General features: G+C 46.1%; 1 protein-coding gene across 3 annotated transcripts in view; it reads left to right on the top strand.

The window, feature by feature from the left end:
• The window catches only part of B4GALT2 (beta-1,4-galactosyltransferase 2), a 101,431-nt gene extending 88,672 nt beyond the window's left edge, over positions 1 to 12,759 (top strand). For all 3 annotated transcript variants that reach the window (XM_088460663.1, XM_088460662.1, XM_088460664.1), the window contains exons 6-7: positions 3,717 to 3,821; positions 8,985 to 12,759. In XM_088460663.1, coding sequence (XP_088316789.1) covers positions 3,717 to 3,821; positions 8,985 to 9,135 — 256 coding nt within the window. In that variant the 3' untranslated portion in view covers positions 9,136 to 12,759. The remainder of the gene's footprint in view (positions 1 to 3,716; positions 3,822 to 8,984) is intronic.
• The last annotated feature ends 2,424 nt before the right edge of the window (positions 12,760 to 15,183 follow it).

Genomic DNA, 15,183 nt, shown 5'->3' with positions numbered 1-15,183 from the left:
ATCAGCATATATTATGCAGATATTACAGATCATTATTAACGCAGCGCATCAAAAAAAATAAAGGCCTCCTACTCGTGACAACGCGTTTTACACCAGTTTATGAGGATGAAAAGGATGCACATAAATGATAGCATAGCTGTACTGTATATGTTTTCGCAATTGATACAGATACTGCACCTGCCCCAGCCATTAAAGGGACATTAATTAGTGGTATAGACGGAATGGGATTGAAATACCGGCGGCACAAGCCCGACGGGGATACCACGACTGGGGCTGGTTAGTATTCTAACCCTGCCCCCCCCTCCCCCTAACCCTCCCTTGGTGGTGCCTAATTCTAAAACTCCCGGGGTGGTGCCTAACCATAAGTCTTCCTGGGGGTACCTCATCCTAAACCCCCCCTTCCCGCACCCTAAACCTAACCCTCCCGGGAGGGTGCCTATAACTCTAACCTTCCCCCAGTGGTGCCTAACACCCCGCCCCCCCTTCCCCTAACATAACCCTAACCCTCCCTGGGGTGTGCCAAACCCTAAGTCCCCCTAGGGGTGCATAAACCTAACCCCTTCCTGCTAACAGTTTGGATTTACCATGATCGGTCCGGCGTCTGTCTAACAGCGTCGGGTTTAAGATTTCGACGTCTATCTTAAGTCCTGTGTCGGGCTATAGGCGTAGGTATTTAGACCGGTGGCATTCAGTCCGCCGGTCCAATAACTGCCTCCCGTACAGACAAGTGTGTCTATGGGATTGGGCAGTGTCCTTTATAAACAAAACCCAAAACTTTATTTTCAGGATTATTATTTCCCACTTAGCTCCTCTAATAGCGCTGGCTTTGATCAGTCGCTTGTCAGCCTGCATGCTGCAATAGTTGCTGAATCCAGAGGATTATTTCCTCAATAAATGCAGGTTTTGAATCCTCCTCGGATCCGTCATGTTCCTGAAATCCTAGACCTGCTCCTCCATGTGTTTCGCCCCCAGTAGCCAGTGACAGATGGTGGCAGAGACAGGCTCCTTCTACAAGTTACTCTGATCCTGCACCACAGAGCTACAGCTCATTCCATGGCACCTGGTCCCCGCAGTCGGGTTCAGTGGGGAAGAACACTGCTTCGGGGCCAGAGATGAATCGACAAACAAAATCAGGTATTATGAACACATGTAAAGGCCAGTAGCTCATTAACGAGATGGAAGCTGGGGCCTGACTGACAGCTCCTCTCCCCTCATTCCGATACAATATTTATTCCAGCTCGGATACATGCAGCAGATGGAAACGCTGGTGATTGTGTCCTGATTAACTGATTTGATGCGGTAAAATCCAGATGTCCCCTGCTGTAAATCACATTGTAATTCAGTCAGAAGTGACCTGTATAACAGTGTATTTCACATTCATCCCCGGCCCTGAGGTGAATCCTGCAGCAGGAGGAAGCCTGACCCCACAATCTCCTCTATACGGAGTTTCATATAGTGTCACCATCCGCTACAGAGTTCACACATCTGTTTATTAAATGTCTATGGGGCCGATTCAATTGTTCAGCCGGCAGCTATATTTTTAAGGCGTCCGACGGAGCAATTCAGTTGTCTCTCCGTCTGGACCATCACGACCATCAACCTGGTCGGTCGCTAAAGCTGTGGCCGCCCACATTCAGAACGACCGCTCGCATTTTGCGACCTCCTCTGAATGAGGGCCAGTGTCTCTTCTGGGTTAGTGTGACTGGTGCCACAATGTTCTCATACTTTCAGCATTTTGTTAGTCTAGTACAGGTGAATTACTTGCATAGTTCTACAAGATGAAATGTTGAAAGATTTGTCTGTTCTGGATTCGTAATGTGTTCTATAGATCAGATTGTTTTCTAGTTTTGGATTGTAGTAACTTTATGTATATTAAGTACCATTATGTAATGTGTATTTCAGATTAATGTGTTTAATAGTGCTTTATATGTATCCAAGGAAAAAAATCAGGATCTTTATGTTCTAAATCAGCATTTCTGAGACCGTGTGTGTTCTAGATTGATGTGTCTAGGGATGTGTATATGCTCTAGATAAGGATGTCGGGGACTGTGTTTGTTTTAGATTCACGTGTCTAGGGCGGTATGTTCCAGATCAGCCTGTCAGGGACTGTGTATGTTCTATATATATTGACATGTGTGTGTGTTTAAGTTTGGCATGTTATTGGATATGTGCGATCTAGATTTTCAGGGAGAGATGTGAGTTCTAGCTTGGCATGTCAGGGGATGGGAGTTCTAGCTTGGCATGTCAGGGGATGGGAGTTCTAGCTTGTCATGTCAGGGGATGGGAGTTCTAGCTTGGAATGTCATGGGACGTAAGTTCTAGCTTGGCATGTCAGGGGACATGAGTTCTAGCTTGCCATGTCAGGGGATGTGAGTTCTAGCTTGGCATATCAGGGGATGTGAGTTCTAGCTTGGCATGTCAGGGGATGTGAGTTCTAGCTTGGCATGTCAGGGGATGGGAGTTCTAGCTTGGCATGTCAGCGGATGTGATTTCTAGCTTGTCATGTCAGGGGATGGGAGTTCTAGCTTGGAATGTCAGGAGATGGGAGTTCTAGCTTGGAATGTCATGGGATGGGAGTTCTAGCTTGGCATGTCAGCGGATGTGAGTTCTAGCTTGGAATGTCAGGGGATGTGAGTTCTATCTTGGCATGTTAGGGGATGGGAGTTCTAGCTTGGAATGTCAGGAGATGTGAGTTCTAGCTTGGAATGTCAGGGGATGGGAGTTCTAGCTTGGCATATCAGCGGATGTGAGTTCTAGCTTGGAATGTCAGGGGATGTGAGTTCTATCTTGGCATGTTAGGGGATGGGAGTTCTAGCTTGGCATGTTAGGGGATGGGAGTTCTAGCTTGGCATGTCATGGGACGTGAGTTCTAGCTTGCCATGTCAGGGGATGTGAGTTCTAGCTTGGCATATCAGGGGATGTGAGTTCTAGCTTGGCATGTCAGGGGATGTGAGTTCTAGCTTGGCATGTCAGGGGATGGGAGTTCTAGCTTGGCATGTCAGCGGATGTGATTTCTAGCTTGTCATGTCAGGGGATGGGAGTTCTAGCTTGGCATGTCAGGAGATGGGAGTTCTAGCTTGGAATGTCAGGGGATGGAAGTTCTAGCTTGGCATGTCAGCGGATGTGAGTTCTATCTTGGAATGTCAGGGGATGTGAGTTCTAGCTTGGCATGTTAGGGGATGGGAGTTCTAGCTTGGCATGTTAGGGGATGGGAGTTCTAGCTTGGCATGTCAGGGGATGGGAGTTCTAGCTTGGCATGTTAGGGGATGGGAGTTCTAGCTTGGCATGTTAGGGGATGGGAGTTCTAGCTTGTCCTGTCAGGGGATGTGAGTTCTAGCTTGGCATGTCATGGGACGTAAGTTCTAGCTTGGCATGTCAGGGGACGTGAGTTCTAGCTTGCCATGTCAGGGGATGTGAGTTCTAGCTTGGCATATCAGGGGATGTGAGTTCTAGCTTGGCATGTCAGGGGATGTGAGTTCTAACTTGGCATGTCAGGGGATGGGAGTTCTAGCTTGGAATGTCAGGGGATGGGAGTTCTAGCTTGGAATGTCAGGGGATGGGAGTTCTAGCTTGGCATGTCAGGGGATATGAGTTCTAGCTTGGCATGTTAGAGGATGGGAGTTCTAGCTTGGCATGCTATTGAATATGTGTGTGGTTGAGATCAATGTGTCAGGGGCCGGTATCACTTTAACCCCATCTCTCTCTGTGTTCCCTAGAATTACATTAAACGGCATGAAGGTTTCCAGACCTGACATACGCATTGGTCGTTACCGGATGATCAAACATGAACGAGATAAGCACAATGAACCCAATCCTCAACGGTAATATTTGTTTATCAGTGTCCTCCGTCTTTCATCTCTCTAAGGGTCTCTAAGGAACGCAGATACAAGCTTTTGATCCACCTCCCTGACATGGTAACCCGTGTGTGTTCCCGTATAGATGGGCACAAAGGTACAAGAAATAATATAAAAAGAAAAGACAGCAAGAAATTGTGCTGCGTCTCCTGCAATTTTCTGCATTGGAAAACGACCCTTTGTGTTGCTACATTTTTAGTATTTCATTAGAGAAAATGAAGATACTAAATTATCAAATTTCATGTGACAGCTGCCCAATACCCATCCTCCTAGTGCCTAACAGCTGACCCTCCTGGCAGGAGAATTCCGAGGCGCCCCTCATGAACACTTTGCAGGTTGTGTTGCGTCTAGAGCATGGATTGGTCAGTTAGCTGCGAGGGGAGGGTGGGGTGCCCTGAGCCGCCAGGGGCCCTAACATTGGATACTGCCATTCTCACAATGAATGTATTAGTAGATTTCTCTATAGGTGGCTATATCCTTTGCATATAGGGCCTGATTTTAGTTTCAGCCTCCAGGCTGCTTGCATTGCTGTGGGTGACCACCCACAACTTTTGCCAGCGGCCTGGCGATGGTCGCGATTATCGCGACCATCGGGCTTGCGAGGAGACCCTGTGGTAGGGTCTCAGGTCTCGCAAGCCCGAATGGACTTCCTGCTCTAATAGAGTCCACTACTGACATCACGAGTGATATCAGTAGGGCCACCCACAAACGCCAGGCGTTCCTAAGGGAACGCCTGCGTTTGTACAGCCACCCCCGAGCTGTCAATCAACAACGACAGCCGCCCCGTCTTGTAGTGAGCGACGGAGCTTCCGTCGCTCACTGGGTCTCGCGCATGCGTATGCCAGAGGCGGCGTATGCGCAGGGGCCAAACATCGACCCGCTTGCAAGCGCCATGCGTTCGCGAGCGGGTCTGAATCAGGCCCATAGTACATTACATTTCCAGTGGTTAATATGTCATACTCTAATGCATTTTGGTCCACATTTCAGACCGAGCCAGTGAATCAGTACAGACATTATTCTAACATATAAAAAGATGTCACAACATATTCTACAGAAATGTAGTTTATATGTAGAAATGACCTATGCTTTCCTTCTATAATGTGGAGAATACATTCGTAGCCACTACTGACCCCCTCAAAATAGCAAATAGTGGGGAATCGAAAATCTATACTGCAGCGCTGTACATCCAACATAGGGCCTGATTCAGAGCCGCTCGTAAGCGGCCGCTCGTTCGCTCCGAGCGATGTTTGCCCAACTGCGCATGTGTACGGATCGTTATACGCATGCGCGAACCAGTCAGTGCGGTCGAAATTCATGTGCTCGCAAAATAGCGAATGCCTGATAATTTGAGTGACAGAAAGAGGCGTATGTGGGTGGTAACGGGAAGGTGCTTGAAAACGGGGAGTGGAGATCCGATCGCAGGCGTGCTTAAAGGTCAAAACGGGCGTTTTATGGGTGTGTATAATTAAAACAGCAGCGTCATTGACCACGTCACTTGGTTATTTTATAGCCAGAACTGCTCGCAAAATTGTGGTAGCAAAAACCAACCACAAGAATAGCGAGCAGCTCATACCCTGGTCGATGTACTCGATTAATCTAATAAATAGCGTACATGACGTAGGATGCGAGCGGCCAGGGGGCGTAGTTTCCCACAAAACGACCGCAAGTTTTGTTAGCTCGTTCAGACCTAGAGGCGTGAACAGACCGCAAACAGCGAACGGTTCATTTGAATAGCCACCCCTATTTTCTGGACAAGCGAGCGCTAATTGCGTCTGGCTCTGAATCAGGCCCGTAGATATGTCATTTAATTGTTTTTATTTGTTAATAAAACCACATCCCTTTTTCTTTTTAATATGCAGTTTAGTAAGTTGTGGTGTTTGGACATGAAAATGTTGTTTTCTTTGTATTATTTCAGACAGATGCTCTCATCTATCCATCTATCCCAGTATCTCTAGGCGGCGTGTTCTTTGGTATTTCTAGAGAAATGGCTGCAGTTATACAGCACAGAGAGAGATGGATTCTGGGTTGATAACCCAGGCTCCAGGGATAAAGCACATTACATTGCTGTGTCATTCTAACAACATACAACATACCGCAGCTTTGAAAGTGTAAAAGTTTCAGATCTTTGAGAAATAATATGTCCAATTACTGGAGCCATGGCTGAGACCATTGTAATAACGTCACCGTTTATATCATGTGATCAGCGTGTTATACAACAACAGTACATTCTCACCATGTGTGTCCTGCAGCTGGAGCTCTAGGACTCTGCACTGAATCAGCATCATCTGGTGGGGTCTCCGGGGACAGACCGTGCTCAGACAATGCAGAGAGTCAGCACTGATAGCAGCATGTGGTCAGATAATTATTACCTCCGCTGCTGTATAATCACCGGTCAGTATGACTGGCTGCAGGAGAAGACATGGCAGCTGCATGCGCTATATCAGATTCACTGCACTGTAGCTTGTCTGTGCTCAGTGTTTCTTATCCCATTAGTACTGTGCTGACCTATTCAGCAGCATCGTACAGAGGTGACCATACCAAGCACACGTACAGAGGTGACCATACCATGCACACGTACAGAGGTGACCATACCAAGCACACGTATAGAAGTGACCATACCATGCACACGTACAGAGGTGACCATACCATGCACACGTACAGAGGTGACCATACCAAGCAAACGTACAGAGGTGACCATACCATGCACACGTACAGAGGTGACCATACCAAGCACACGTACAGAGGTGACCATACCAAAATACCAAACACACGTACAGAGGTGACCATACCAAGCAAACGTACAGAGGTGACCATACCAAGCACACGTACAGAGGTGACCATACCAAAATACCAAACACACGTACAGAGGTGACCATACCAAGCAAACGTACAGAGGTGACCATACCAAGCACACGTACAGAGGTGACCATACCAAGCACACGTACAGAGGTGACCATACCAAAATACCAAACACACGTACAGAGGTGACCATACCAAGCAAACGTACAGAGGTGACCATACCAAGCACACGTACAGAGGTGACCATACCAAGCACACGTACAGAGGTGACCATACCAAAATACCAAACACACGTACAGAGGTGACCATACCAAGCACATGTACAGAGGTGACCATACCAAGCACACGTACAGAGGTGACCATACCAAACACGTACAGAGGTGACCATACCAAGCACACGTACAGAGGTGACCATACCAAGGACACGTACAGGAAAACCATATAAAGCAGAGAACGCATCCATGGGAGTGTAATTAAAGTATCAGAAATGAGAGGTATCTGATTGGGTGTTGTATACGAGCTTGACATTCATAATGTTGGTACAAGAATGTCGACATGTGGAATTTCAGCAGGGTTTGAAAGTCGACAGTTGTCACTGTCGACACTATGCATGTTGACATGCGAATGTCAGCAATCCTATCTAACCCTAACGCTGATCTGTACATAATGTAGACATGCATAATGTCTGCATTTTGTCGACATTCAGAACCATTCGTCATTTCAGTGTCGGCATTGTGAATGTCGACAGTATGCCAATATACCATATTATTTACTATGTGCAATAAGCCTGCACGATAATTATATTTGCACCATCTTATGGAGCCTGTGTGTATGTATGTATGTATATATATATATATATATATATATATATATATAATATATATTTATGGTCCCGACTATGTTGGAAATCCCTAGCAGCAAACAATGTGATTATAGATTTAGTGGGGGTATTGTCAGTTGTGTTACACAGAGTATATGGCATGTGACAGCAGTACAGTACGTGCCTTTCGGTGCTGGGGGTGCAGACTAAGCATTGTCCATATGGTGACACTAGCAGGGTAATTGTGTCCTTACTGTTATAGGTTCTCTATGCTGTGTGTTTGCACAACCCTCTGACATCCTGTGGCTGTAACATTGTGCCAACTGCTCTAATTTCCAGACACAGTCTCCAGTTTTAAACATATGTTGCTTAAAATGTCCCTATTTTTTGGTATTGACAAACTGTAAAGTGCCATTATTCTGGCTCTGCCTTATTCTCGCAGCTGTATATGAGAATAAGCTTTCAAGAACACCATCTAACATGGAGGAAATGACATTATAACCATGCCCAGCATACAGATTGCTGGCAGTACAGTCCTGCTCCTCAGTACAGTGCCATTTAGAATAACTGATCCTGTTACAGGACCCTCTGGGTCACACAGAGTAAACAGACTGGCAGCCACATTTAATGGGTTACGGGATTTCCGAAACTGTCATGATTTTTGGAGTTAGCAGAATTGTGTCGCTCTCCTTTCTGCTACTGTCACCGGAGTGGCCGGTACGTCTTCTATCAAACTCCACTGGTGTCATTCCCATCAACCTGTCAATTATTCCAGCCTAACAAGGGTTTCAAATGACTGTAGCTGCAGCAAAATACAGCATATAGATGTACAAATATGAGACCTCACAGTAAATTTTCCCAGTCATGTCTGCCTGGAGACTGTCCCATAGAGCTACGAGATTCTGTCACATGTCAGTCCCTCTCCTTCTCTTGGAGCATGAGCTTAGGGTGAGGGGAATATTGTATATTGGGGATGCGGTCATAATACTGATGCCGGCCCCGGAATCCCGACGGTAAGTACTGGGGTTAGGGAGAGGGTTAGGGTTAGTCACTAAGGGTGGAGAGTTAGGTTTAGGGTGAGGGCGGGGTTAGGTTTAGGCACAGGGGGCTGGGTGAGGTTTAGGCAGTGGGGAGGGAGGGGTAGGTAGAGGGGGAGGGTTAGGATTAGGCACTAAGAGTGGAGGGTTAGGTATAGGGCGCGTGGGGGTTCGTTTTAGGAACTGGGGGGAGGGTTAGCTTTAGGCAGGGGGGAGTGATGGGTAGGGAGAGGGGGAGGGTTAGGATACTGACTGACAAGTATCGGTAACCTAACCCTGTCGGGATGTCGGGGTCGGGATTCTGACACTACAATCAGGGCCAGTGGAAGCTTAATCCAAGAGAGAGAGTGATCAATATAACCGTGTGCAGATGTATGTTGTGTGTGAGTCTGTATGTATATACTTTAGCTGAATTTGGGTTGTTCTTGATAGTTTTTCTGTGGTTCATTCTCTTCCCGCTCTTTTATGTTCCAGATTCACAAAGATCCAGAACACAAAGGTTTCCATGAAGAGGGACGGCATCCACTCCTTGCACTACCGCGTCATCCACTCTGCCAAATACCCCATGTACACCAATATCACAGTGGACATCGGGAAGCCCCCGCCTCGGCCAGCCCGAGGGTAAGCTCATTCATTGACTGGCACTTTACCCGACCCACATCCTCAGTGGCGTCCGGGGGGAGGTCTTCTGAGCATAAATGGACCTGACACCGACTTGTACAACCCCCAACGGCTGCGTTTTCTGGCGATTTTAATCGCGGGACGCCAGCGCCTTGTCTGGTTTCACAAACCAACCAACAAAAACAAAACAATCGCCATTATGTTGCTGGAAATTGCCCTCAGGAGCTCATGGCAGCTTCCTGCTGAGGAAAGGTGATCTACTGGGATCTACTGTGATCTGCTGGCCATCGTTTGCCACGCACAGAGGCAGACTACACTGGAAACAATTCCTGACTTTCCATTTCTGAAGTTACTGTACAATAACGTGAGGTTTTACTTTTCTTCTATCCGTCTTTTTTCAGATATAATGGGGTTTAATCCAGGAACTTTTTCGTTGTGTTTTTGGCTTTTTTCTAGGGCCGCGGGGGTGTGTGGGTGGGGTTGCACTCGCTGGCGATGTAGTATGTTCAGGCTCAACCCACCAGTGCCATGAGAGAATATTATTCTGCAGGCTGGTGCGTTACAAGTAATAAGCAAACTCACTATGATCTATCACTGGCCTCCGGAGCAGATTAAACATTTATCCCTTGCATGTCTGGGGATGGAAAGGTTAGTTACCACTTTCTATAGTATATACACATATTATTATCCAGAGTGATTTGTAACTGTAACGACGGGATACACAACACTTAATCTTTTTTTTTTTGGTCATGTTTTTTCAAAATAATTCCGTTATCATTCATAGACTGGAGGACGATCATTCTGCAGGACACAAGGAGAGAAAAAAACGCCTTATGCAATATGACATCATTAATGGTCTTCTGGTATGTGAGGATAGCAGGACGATGTGCATCTTATTGTACGTGGCAGGCGGCCGCCATCTTAGTTTACAGGGTGCAGAGAACACAGTTTGTGTAATTACAGGGTCAGATCAGCGCTGCGTGGAAACTCTGTCTGGAGATTCATGCGGGGTTCTCCTCAAGGTTGGGGTGAGCTGAGGGCGAGGACCAATTAGAGGTAAACAATGTGGGCAAGGAGGAAAATGGTTAGAGAATATGGAGTATATTTCACACATTCTGCTTTCATAGTATAATTCACCAACTCCCCCCCCATCGCTTCCTTCCCTCCAGGATCTATTTTGTGTGCTAATCCATGTTATCCACTGTGTCGCTATGGCTGTGAAATACGTATAATTACTTTTGCAACATCCCCCTAATATGCAGTGTTACTTTTTCTCTTCTCCCTGTAACATGCAGCCGGCTAGGGAAATCGGTTTGGGCGCTTCAGGTCAGGAACTTGCAGAGCAAACATTTCTGCAGGGCGACTCCTGCAATCCCACAGTTTGAGAAATCAGAGTTTTAGTACTAAAGATGTGTGACCCTTGTAGTGAGCGAATCACGCGCGTTTCAGCTGGTGGTGGTCGGCTTTCTGTAAATGGAAAGATATTGTGTTTTCTCAGCCTAGGGAAAGAGGAACATTAACCAAGATCTGCATGTGAATCCCTCTTCCAGGCAGAGTGCGGACCCTGCATGTAAATTATACACACATATCAGAGAGGTGGAAACTGGGCCTTATATCAGTATCTGTACGCGAGCAATGACTGAGCAGAATCCGTAATGTAGGTTGGCAGCTACCGGAGATTCGATACCTTAGCTCCGACGACGAGCAAATATGGAGGCACTCGGGGAGCAGAGTGCACTATGGACTATTTACAATACTTGAGCCGACTGGGGGAAATAAAGGGACAGCGCAGGGTGGGGAGGACAACCAGAAAATTATCCTTTTCATGCAGCAATTCGAGGACTGTAAATTCTAATTCATCAAATCACAACGTTATCTTGCCTCCTATTGGCTGTAATTGGCAAGTGATATCACCACAGCCGATAGGAAGATGTTTGATTGGTGTAAACTTCAGAGAGCAGGAATCTCTATCATATTAAAGGGACATGAGCAGAAAAGTGTCATTAAAATGTCACAAACTGTCCACACAGGAAAAGTGAGGGAACAGGAGTTGGGCCCATGGTCGTGTCCGTACTTCAAGCTCCCACATTGTCTAAACGTATAGCCAGCTTTACCTGAGCGCCATCAGCTGAGATATGTAAGTATAGGGGCTGATTCTTAGTTGGGAGCAAAGCAAAAAAAAGCCAGTAACTTTACACCAGGGCAAAACCATGCTGCACTGCCGGTGGGGCAGATGTACAATGTGCAGAGAGATTTAGATGTGGGAGGGGTGCGTCCAAACTCAAATCTAAATTGCAGTATAAAAATAAAGCTGTCCAGCATGCTACATGCAAATGCAGCCAGTATTTACCATGCATGTAAAATAAATAAATAATATATTTGCACCCGTTACATTACATCATGGATTGTCCAGGAGCAAAGTTGCTCCCTTTTTTTTGTTCTTTGCTCCCAACTCAGAATCCGCTTCCTAGTACTCCAAATGCCGCATACAGTACTGACTATTCTAGAACGTACATAAAAACCATAACAAATGGACACATGCATTTATAGCAGTACTGGATGGGAACCTAGAAATGATATCATGTACATGCACAAATATTTACTCAGACCTGTTTTATATACTATGTACTCTGAGACTTGTGTTTGCTAAACATGTATTTATTGGGAGCTGATAGGGTCTGATTCAGAGATGGGCGCAATACCGGTTTTAAACAAACGGCTGATAATTTTTCTACTGCGCATGAGTCTGGGTCGCGCATGTGCCGCCATGGTCTTGCGACGTCAATCGCAGAGAGGATTTGCAAAGTGACCGACAGTCAGGGACCGTTTGTGGGTAGCAACAAGGGCGGAGTGGCGACTCAAATGCCGGCGTTTCGCGACCGTATCTGGGGCATGTCACAGCCCTCAACTGCGATCCCGTACGCAGTTGCTAAGGTTCCGGCGCCGTAGTTCCCTCTGCCATTCTGCAGGGCTATAGGGTTGCTCAGAAGTTTGATGATCGACCATTGTGTGTCCAATGGCTGCGGCTTTGTACACAAGAGGCGGACGTCAGATGCAGCAAATGGGGGTCTCAATGCATATCCCACCGACTGTGACATTTGCATATGATATTTTCACTCAGTCAATGAGACTGGATCGCAGCAGTGACAACATTTGTTCCCTGCTCTGAAGCAGACCCAGAGTCCAAAATGTTTTTCCTCGAGATTAGATATTAGAGGACATAATTTGACAGAGTTCATGTATGGTATTTTCCTGTATATCCAACACCCCTCATTGTGGCTGTATTTGGGATTACATGTTAATTAGCCACAGAATGGTTGGAATAAGCTCCTTCGTGAAATACATTTTGGTGCCATGTCCCTTATAAATACACCTTTCAGGCTCCAAGAATTGCTGCCAAGTCCTCGGACGGTTCAATTCCAGAATTTATATAGAGCAGCCTCGGTGCCGAAGGAGAGACTGTGTTACGCCACAGCGGCGAGGCGGAATCCGCATCCTTTATACGTTTGTGTGAGACGAGGGGCCGGGCGGAGGATATGTCCACTTTGGATGCTTCTTGTAATTATTTTTCTATAACTGTGTGAAGGGGGTTTGAAGACAATATTATTATGGCCTCAACCTTTACAGATTTCATAAAATAATCATTTAAAAAAAAAAAAAAACACTCTGTATAAGAGTCTTTCATTTCTCTGGTCCATCTTTCTTAAGTGTTTATAATACGTCCTCATGGGGGAAGGGGCTTCATGGCGCTGCCTCTTGTGGATCCACATCTGCTGGTGATAATAGAGGTCATTCTAGTGTTATGGTAACAACGCCACACGGCGAATCTTGTTATATAAGGTATAGAAAACCAAGGCAGGTTCCGATACCCCAATGTGTTATTATTTATATAATATGTCACAATGAATAATATAGCAGGACAAGAAACCGCACTGTCAGCCAATAGGCTGAGAGATGCCCTGAGCAAGGTCTAATGGGAGAAAGCTGAGGGTCGGTAACATTACACTTCAGCACCAGATATGGCACTGTGTACCAGGTGTTACCACATTCTGCTGATTTGCCTGTGTATGCTTGGTGCCAGGTACAGCTCGGCCTACATTGCTGCTAAATTTTGGACATATTTGTGTAGATAATGCTCATCGGTAAGCTCCCCGCCAGAGCCTGCCATACCAGCTGTCGCCTGAGCTAGACGTAAACCAATAGCTGCATACACACACAACGATTTTTATGAACGATTTTCATGAACGATTATCTGTCAGATTTTTTAAAGTGTAATGAACGATTTTTTGCATATTCCCTTAATGAAAATCGTTCAGTTGACAAGTCTGACTGAACTACAAACGTGAACGCGCATGAACGATTATCGTTCATCATTTAACTCAGAAAGTGAACGATTTTTGTTTAACGATAATCGTTCAAAAAATCGTTGTGTGTGTATGCACCTAATGAAGCTGATGTGCAGAGATATTTTACATTCAGCCCCACTTCAGTGAACATAGAGTAAGGTAGGCTCCGTGGGGCACCGAGGTGGGACCTGCAGTAACTCACCTCATCTCCAAGGGGCGTAGTTAAAATATGTAGTATAACGAAGCACGAACATCGGTGGGTCTGCAGAATATTGAGGTGAAACAGAGTGAGAGGGATTTCTTCTTTGGAATCTATATAAATAATGTACACATAGTGGACAAATAAAAGTTGGAAACCGCAGTACAAAGCCAGTATGGTGATGAACTACCACATGCAGGCAGTAAGGTATGTATGCACCATGGCATTGAGTCTAGCAATCTCTGGCACTGTGCAAGAGGAATGCAGCATCCGTCTTCCAACCCAGCTAGAGTTTGGTTCATGGTGAGAGATGGCACCAACTTCCTTAGCCAGTGACAGATCTGACAGGAAAATGTTGCCTCATGCATTCCACAATATGGCTGATTGGATACAGACCTGAGGGCTGCAAAGGCCATGACATACAGAGGATAACATCAGTCTAGTGGTTATTAAACCAGTCATATGACACATGTATGCTGTAAAAGGCACATTGTCATTATTAACAGTTATTTGTAATGTATGTTACACTTATTAAGAATATGAAATCATGACCTCAGTGTTGAGGCAGTAATGCTAACCACTAGGCAACCGTGGTGCCCATCCTGTCAGGAAATAAATGCTGCAACATGACGGTGATCAGTAAGTGCCATTAGTAACAACTAGCATTACGTATGAGGGAATAACAGCACCCAAACTATGCCTGCAGCATATTTCACACAGTATTACAGAACCCTTCATTGCAATCTGGCTTCAAGATCTTTACGGCAGCATCGTACATGCACTAGTGATCTTCAGGACAACCACACATCTGCACTACAGTGGTGATCTTCAGGACAACCTCACACAAGCGATCTTTAGGGTGGCCTCACACGTGCACTAGTTATCTTTACGGTGGCCTCACGTGCACAAGTGATCTTTACGTTGGCCTCACACGTGTACTAGTGATATTTGGGGCGGCCTCACACCTGCACTAGTGATCTTCAGGACAACCTCACACGTGCTTAAGTGATCTTTAGGGTGGCCTCAGACATGCACTAGTTATCTTTAGGGCGGCCTAACATGTGCACTAGTGATCTTTAGGAGCACCTCACATGTGCACTAGTTATATTTAGGAGGGCCTCACACGTGCACTAGTGATCTTACACAAGGTATATGTGTGCTACAGCGGCCATCTTGACAGCAACCACAGTATAGTTGGGCAGTACACTGAGCTGCTTCATAATCATGAACTCCCCACTGCAGACCCAATCTCTGTGACCAGCAACCACAAAGGGAATACCTGTGATAGCTAATCTCTATATACATTAGTAATAGTAGACAATGAGGCTTGCCTTAGGGTGACCAAGGACCGTTGGAAAGGGCAATAGACCAGCACCCAGGAGAGTGGACCTAACAAGCAGCAACTGGAAGCCAGCAACAACCAGCACTGGAGTGACTTTCTATCAACCTGGGTGTGCAGTACATCTTATCCAAACGCCTCGATACCCACACTGCCAGCTCCCACAGC

This window comes from Taudactylus pleione, unplaced genomic scaffold (genome assembly GCF_031769625.1).
Source record: "Taudactylus pleione unplaced genomic scaffold, aTauple2 ptg000969l, whole genome shotgun sequence".
Classification (NCBI taxonomy): Eukaryota; Metazoa; Chordata; class Amphibia; order Anura; family Myobatrachidae; genus Taudactylus; species Taudactylus pleione.
The sequence above is the reverse complement of the archived record's forward strand: the minus strand, read 5'-3'. Positions and strand labels throughout refer to the sequence as shown.